The sequence below is a fragment of the Myotis daubentonii genome, chromosome 1, assembly GCF_963259705.1.
Source record: "Myotis daubentonii chromosome 1, mMyoDau2.1, whole genome shotgun sequence".
Taxonomy (NCBI): domain Eukaryota; kingdom Metazoa; phylum Chordata; class Mammalia; order Chiroptera; family Vespertilionidae; genus Myotis; species Myotis daubentonii.
In genome coordinates, this window is record NC_081840.1 from 94699986 (window position 1) to 94706910 (window position 6925).

The following is a 6925-nucleotide window of genomic DNA, read 5'->3' on the forward strand; positions in this document are numbered from 1 at the left end:
TTTGGAAGATTCAAATTCACCAATCAAGTGAGAAGTTACAGGTTCTAGGCCTACCATCAAAGTGATCTAGATTGAGCATTCCAAAGGCAAAACGCAGAATTTTCACAGAAAGTTAAGCAGTTCTTCCAGCTGCTAAAATGTCTAGCCTATCCCAACTTTCTCCCTGTGACAGAAGAGGAGATACTTCAAAGCCCTTTCCAGACACAAGCTCTTGGAAGGAAGGAAATTTACCTTAAAATGCAACAGGCCCCCACAAAGAGAGCCCAGAAGTCCAAAGGGCATGAGCTTACCCTCTAAACCAGCGATGGCAACCAGTGGTTCATGAGGTCTGAAAGGTTGGCGACTGCTGCTCGAAACTGTACTCAAGAGCTTCCCAAAGCACAGACAGATGCTCCGAAAATCCTTCGAAAAAATGACCCAAAACACCAACGGCAACATTCTTTCAACCAAAAATCCTTGGAGAATTTCATATCTCATATCCAATCCACCAACAATTCCTATTGGTTCTCCTTTCCAAATAGATCCTTTACCCAATCATTTCTCACCACCTCCATCGGGACTCCTAGTTCTAGCTCACTATCATCTCTCCCCTGCATCATTGCAATGCCTCCCAACTAGTCTCCCCACTTCCGCCCTTAAGACCGCCAGTCCCTCGGCACAGTGACCATAGCCATGATGGACACACCTAAGTCATATCAAGTTACTCCTTTGCTCAGAACCCTCCAATGTTCCCCAAGTTTTTAGAGCAAATGCAATCTTTACTATGATCCATAAGGTTTACTGAGCTCCCCCATACTTCCTTTCTACTGCCATGCCTGTCTCACCTCAGCTCCCACTCTCCTCCCCCTGATCACTCCAGGCTCCTTGAACACCAGGCCTCAAAAACACCAGGCCCTCAGCCTTTGCTGTTCCCTCCAACTGGCATATTCTACTTTCAGCTCTCCCAGGGCTCCGTCAGATCTTTATTCAAATACCAGCTCCTCAGTGAGGCCATCCCTAGCTACCCTGCCTCAAACTGCAATCCCTCCACTCCAAAAAACCCCTTTCCCTGATTTATTTACCCCTAATGTATGTACTATATAACACACTCTGCGTTTTACTTATTCATAGTTTTTATTTTCTGACTCCCTCACCAATAAGCTCTAGGAGAGCAGGCATTTTTATCTGTTTATTCAGTGCAAATACCCCCACCCAGTGCCTAGAATATAGCAGGTGTTCAATAGATATTTCTAAATGTATGAGAGGCTGAATTGATATCATGCCTCAAAAGAAAAGTGGGGGGGGGCCTCTAATAAATACTGCAGCTGGGATAACCTTAGGTAGAAATCTAGGGACGTCCCATCTTTATTTCCCTCTTGGTAATATGCTTTCAAATACTTCTCCCAGACTCTAAAATTCAGAGTAATCCCAGAATAAATACTATTTAAAAATCCAGGCAGTCAAATATATAAACCACCTCAAGTAGCTTTGCAGTCTCCCTCGCCCCCTACATAGACCCCAAGAAAGGACAGCTGAATCTCTTTTCCATCTGGGCCTTCAGATAAATAAATCATCTGTCCTCATCAGGTGTACTGAATGAGCCATTTCAGAATAAAGAATATAAATATTATACTAGGGGGAAAAGACAATGCTTCCCCACAGAAACTTCTATTCGTACCCTTCCTAGAGCAGCACCCAGCAGGCTCTCATTTAATGAAAAAGGGAACACCCTATGCTGCTAACAGTAAGTTGGATAAGACTTCCTGTACTTAGCTATCTCACTTTGCTTTTGGCTTAGACATAAAACTGCCGCTCTAAACAGGAATCGGCTGTACCTAGTCATGCATGAAAAGCTCCTGAAGAACAATAGCAAGTGCCTTCCTTGTACAGAAGAGCCTTAAAGTCTCAGGGTCATCAGGACACTTGAAAACCATCTCACCTTCCCTGCCTCCCTGATTTTAGAGATGAGGAGGCTGGGAAAATGACCAATCAACCCACAGGCCACACACCCCATAGTGGCTGAGCCAGGCCAGGAACCCAGGCCCGGATCCTCCACGATGCCTGCTCCAGCCCTCCACAGACAGCAGTTATGTCCATGGAAAATGTTCAGTCTCTAAGAGAAGCATGTATTGATGCCCTGCAGAGATGAAGATTGCTTTCTGGGACATGCCAGTTCCTGCACTCCAGGGAAATGAGGCCTATTGGGAGAATCCTTCTGTGTCCTACCAAGGCCTTCTCTATTCAGACACTGTTCATGACGTGGAAATCACAGAAGGACTCCATGAATCTAGGGTGTTTCCTGGACACCATGCCAAAGCTTTCTTCCCATCTGTATGCTTCCCCAAACATCACATTTTCATTTTCTTGTTTCAGAAGTTGTTAAAAGATATCCACAGCACAGGTGGTCTGAGAGCCTCAGCAAATACACCGACAGAAACGCTCACCACTCCCAATTTGCTGTTACATAGCATTTACCTGCTCTCGTAGTGTGCCAAGGATCTGAAAACATGTCACTGATTAATAACTAGTAATTAAGTCTTACCACCTTATCAGGAGAAAAGGTTAGGTTCCAGGATTCCCTCTCAAAGGAAGCCATACTGCAGCCCACAGGTAAGTAAGAGGTTTGTGCTGAGGCCTGACTCAGAGGTGTGTCTGCTAACCCAGGCCCAAACCACAAAGACGGTCCTTTCCCCTCTGTTGTCCTTTGCTTCCTCAGCATGGTTTCCCACCCTTTTGGGCAAGCTTTCACTCCCATTTGGCCTCACCCTCCAGCAAGGGCCCTCTGACCACACAGACTAAATAGCTAGACCCTTTAGCTTCAACAGTAAGTGTTCCGTTCTGCAAGGAAAGATACCTGGGTTAGGCAGCCAAATATCAAATGACAAAGTTTGGCAGAGTGCACGTCAGGCCTTTACAATGCTTTATTTGAAAAGCATTTTAACACTGCAAGCTGACAGTCTGGCTCCTGGCAGGGCTTCTCTGCCTTAGGATCTTAAAGGCATATGGTGAAGGTGTGACAAACAAAATGACTGAGCCTACAGAGTACCTTGGAAATGAATCCCAGTCGTAACCGTTGATGCCTTTGATTTATGCTAGATTTCATTACTCAATATCCACACTGAGGGACTGGAAATTACCTCTCTATTTAGATGCAGGACCTGAACCAGGGTGAAACAGGCATCCTGAACTTCAAACCACTTCTAGAAAGTCTGAGGAGACAATGTTGATAACCCCAAAGCTTTGAAATGTTACAGATTTAGAGAGCAGGCTGCCCCACATTTGTGTTTTCTTTACATTAAGATTAGCTTTCCAAATACTAGAATTAAGTCACGTTGTTATTAAACATTTGCCATTACATAACCACAAAGTGGCTCAACCCCATATGGGTAATTATGAGTGGTTCTGTAGATCAAGTATCAGCTACATCACTTAATATCTAGCTCATGTTTTGCAGGTCACTTACTCTCTCTTGCCTCAGTTTTCCTATCTGCCAATTGGGAATAATAGTAAATACCTACTTCATAAGGTAAGCACTTAGTATGATGCCTGCTACATAGATTGCATTTAATAAAGTCACATACAATTACTATTATCATTATGTCAATGAATAAAAACGTTTTGATCATTTTATTGTTTGTTTCATCCTTCTAGAACTCCTGCCAGCACTACAGGACCTCAGTGGGAAGCTCCTTGTCAAAGACTTTTTTTTAAAGCAGAAGGCAAAGCTTTGGGACCCCAAAGAGACCCAAACCCACTTCACAGGAAACGTGGCCAGAATCCAAGAGGTTGTGTGCAAGAGCTCTACAGTCTCTCCTGCACCAGAAGACAAATCCCGTTCTTCCCAGAGGTGGAAACACCGCAGTCATCCCAAGCGGCTCCTGCAACTCAATGAAGCCACAGCTCAGTGAGCCTCGGAGGCAGCCCGCCACTGCAGAGGTGCGGCTGTGGGGCTCTCCTGGGGAGAAGGCCTCACTTAGGGGACACTGCATCACGCAACCTGGAAGCTGCAGGCCCAGGGACCATGAGAGGGGCTCAGGCGGCGACACACCATACAAAGGGATGCATTTTCACATGAAGGGACTCCACTCTCTCCAGGCCCCTGGTCCACAGTCACATAACCCCTCTAGGGACCACAGTCAGGGCTGCTTCTCGTCTCTTGGTAGCCTGAGCATCTCAGAGTCACAACCCCCGTAGGCCCAAATAAACCTCAATGGCAGTTTTCAAAAATTCTCTCCAAAACTCACCCCTTAACTGGCCATGCTGAGAGGCAGCCTCAATCCCCTCATTATGAACAGACTGCATCTGTTCTGTTTTCACTGCAACGAAGATGGAAAGTGTAGACCCACAGGTGCCCCCCCTGCAGCAAAGCACAGAGCTAGGAGCCCCTGCTCTCTGCCTCCGCACGTGTGCTTTCCCAGGAATCAGCAGCATCTTGGGGAAGGCCGTCTTCAGAATGAAATCTAGCTTCATTCTGGGGGGCCCACTACAGACAGTGGGGGGCAGAGGTCAGGAAAATGACCAAACAATAGCAAAGGACCCTGGGTGTGGAGCAAAGACAATCTGGGTTTCAAAATATGGTTCTGGGGAAGCAAATAAAAACCAAGACAAAGAGGAAAAGAAAGGAAAGAAAGAGCACACTGTTTATCCTACGAAACACCTCCTTTTTCTCTTCCCAGCCCCCATGAGTCCCTGCAAAATGCCCAGTTCATGTGGCAGCTGTGTGTGAATATATACTGACAGATATTGATCAGCAACGGATATTGATCACAGGAGGGGAGAAAATAACTTGAACTTCAGATTCATCCAGCAGTGCCTGATTCTCTTTCACAATCAGCCTCCCCACCCATTCTCTGGCGCTTAAAACAAAATAAACAAAAACCAACTCCTGGGCAGAAAGGGAACAGCAGCCCAACAGAGTGGCACATGCTTGCTGCATTCATGCCATCGACTTCTGATTATCTCTTTCTTGAGGCGCAGCCACCAGCATCGGACTAAATACCGCCCTGGAGAGCAGCCGCCTGCACAGCGACACTCACAGACCTTCGCTCGGAGACAAGCACCCCAGCGTGCGTGGCTGAGCCTCTGTGAAATGGACACACGCTCCGTGAGGCGCGTGTGTCCACACATGACCCTGCACACTGCGAAATCCTTCCCTTCCACAATCGCGTGGCCACCCAACGTCTTGCCTGCACCTCGTAGGTGCAGGTGGTCATTCTATGAGAACACACGATGGAAGGACAGAAACAGGAGCGACCGAAGCTCGATGTCCTCATGACCACGTCTCTCATTCACACGGTGCGCCCTACACACGGTGAATAAACGCGCACGGCCAGCAAACAGAAGATCCACCATCTCAGCCCACAGTCACGCGCGAAGAGAAAGAAGCGGAGAGGGCGGCGTGGTCGGGGGAAGTGTAAAGCCGCCCGCCGGCGGGGCTACCCTCCCGAAGCCCAGAGCTCCCCGGCCCGCAGCCGTGCCCACCCCTCCGGGGACGCAGACCCACGCGGTGGGCGCGCGGAGCCGAGAACCCACGACGAGGACTTGGCGACCGGCGTTCCGGCGCTGGCGGCGTGGGTGACAGCTAAGCCGCCTAAGCACCCGCGGCCGCTGCCCCTCCGCCCTCTTCTCCCCGGCCCCCACTTACGTTCCGAGGGTCTCCTTGAACTCGAAAATTTTCTTGATGTCCTCCGCTTGCTTTTTCCAGGAGGAGCTGCCCTCGCAGTTCTCCCGGGCCATGGCAGACGAGGGCGGCGCGGCCGGGCGCGTGGGGCCGGGGCCGGGGCGGGCGCGCTGAGGAGGGGGCGCCGGGGCGGCGAGGGGGCGGCGCGGGGCCGGGTGTCCCGGAGGTGGGCGCTGGCGGCGTGGGGATGCTCGGCGCGGGAGCCGGAGGAGACTGGCTGCGGCGGCAGAGCTTCCTCTTCTGCAGTTTCCTCTTTCACTCTCGCCGCCGCGGTCCCTCCCTGGCTCGTATTTCTGCTTGTCTCAGGCACAGACTTCCTGCTGCCGCCGCTCGCCCGGCTTCTTTGCCGCGGGTTGCCAGCCTCACTTTCTGCTACTTTCTTGCCTCCCTTCTCCGCCTCCCGGCCGCCCTCCGGCTCCCTCCTCCTCCTCCTCCTCCTGCTGCGGCGGACTCCCCGCCCTCCCCGCGCGCCCCGGCCGCCTCCCCGCGCGCCCCGGCCGCCTCCCCGCCCCCCTCCTCCCCGCCTCCCGCGCTGCCGCCTTCGGGGATGTCCTGCGCCCCGAGGGCCGAGGCACCGCCGCCAGGGCCCGGCCCCGCTCCCGGCCTCCGCGTGCGCCCTGGGACCTGAGAGGGGGCTGGCGTGCGGACGCGAGCAGGTGCGGCGCACAACACAGGGGCGCGGGGGCCCGGCCCCGGGGGCACTTTATTCTGCAAAGTCGAGTCGCGGGGACACGAGGGCTTTCCTCCCCCGCGGCGGACGGGGGCGCCTCTGCGTCGCGCTGGGCTGCGGCGGAGCGAGGCGGGGCGGCGACGCGAGGCCGCGGGGATCCTGGGCGCCCTCTCCCTCCGCGTCCCAAGCACCGGCCGGGGCGGTCGGGAGCCCCTGCGACCCCGGGCTGCGCGGGCCTTGAGGGCGGGGGCCGGTTGTTATGGCGACCGAGGCGTTGGCCCGGGTGCGAGCAGGGGTGGGTGTGGACTGGGCTCCGCGGCGGCGGCCCGCGCTGGCGCCCCTCGAGCCTGTGAGTCGCTCCCGACCCATTCTCTGGCTGGAGCTAATTCGCATTGCAGCAAAATCGGTGCTGGCGCCCTGTTGTGGCCGGGGAAGGGGACCGCGTGGCGACCAGACAGCCTGGGAGCCTCGGGACGGGGACGCGCAGGACATGCCAGGCGCTGCCTGGTTTTCCCTGGGGAGCAAAACGCCCAGGGTTATTTGGCTGCCGGGTGGGGGTGGATTCGGGGTTGGCCCGGCGCGGGCTTCCAGCGCCT

At 53.1% G+C, this 6925-nt stretch overlaps 1 protein-coding gene across 3 annotated transcripts in view; it reads right to left on the bottom strand.

The window, feature by feature from the left end:
• Nucleotides 1–6119, bottom strand: part of CAMK1D (calcium/calmodulin dependent protein kinase ID) — a 391598-nt gene extending 385479 nt beyond the window's left edge. For 2 of the 3 annotated variants that reach the window (XM_059711259.1, XM_059711260.1), the window contains exon 1: nt 5624–6118. In XM_059711259.1, coding sequence (XP_059567242.1) covers nt 5624–5715 — 92 coding nt within the window. In that variant the 5' untranslated portion in view covers nt 5716–6118. Of the gene's footprint in view, nt 1–5623 lie in introns of all 3 variants that reach the window. The other variant, XM_059711261.1, reaches the window with a different exon arrangement.
• Nucleotides 6120–6925: the final 806 nt, after the last annotated feature.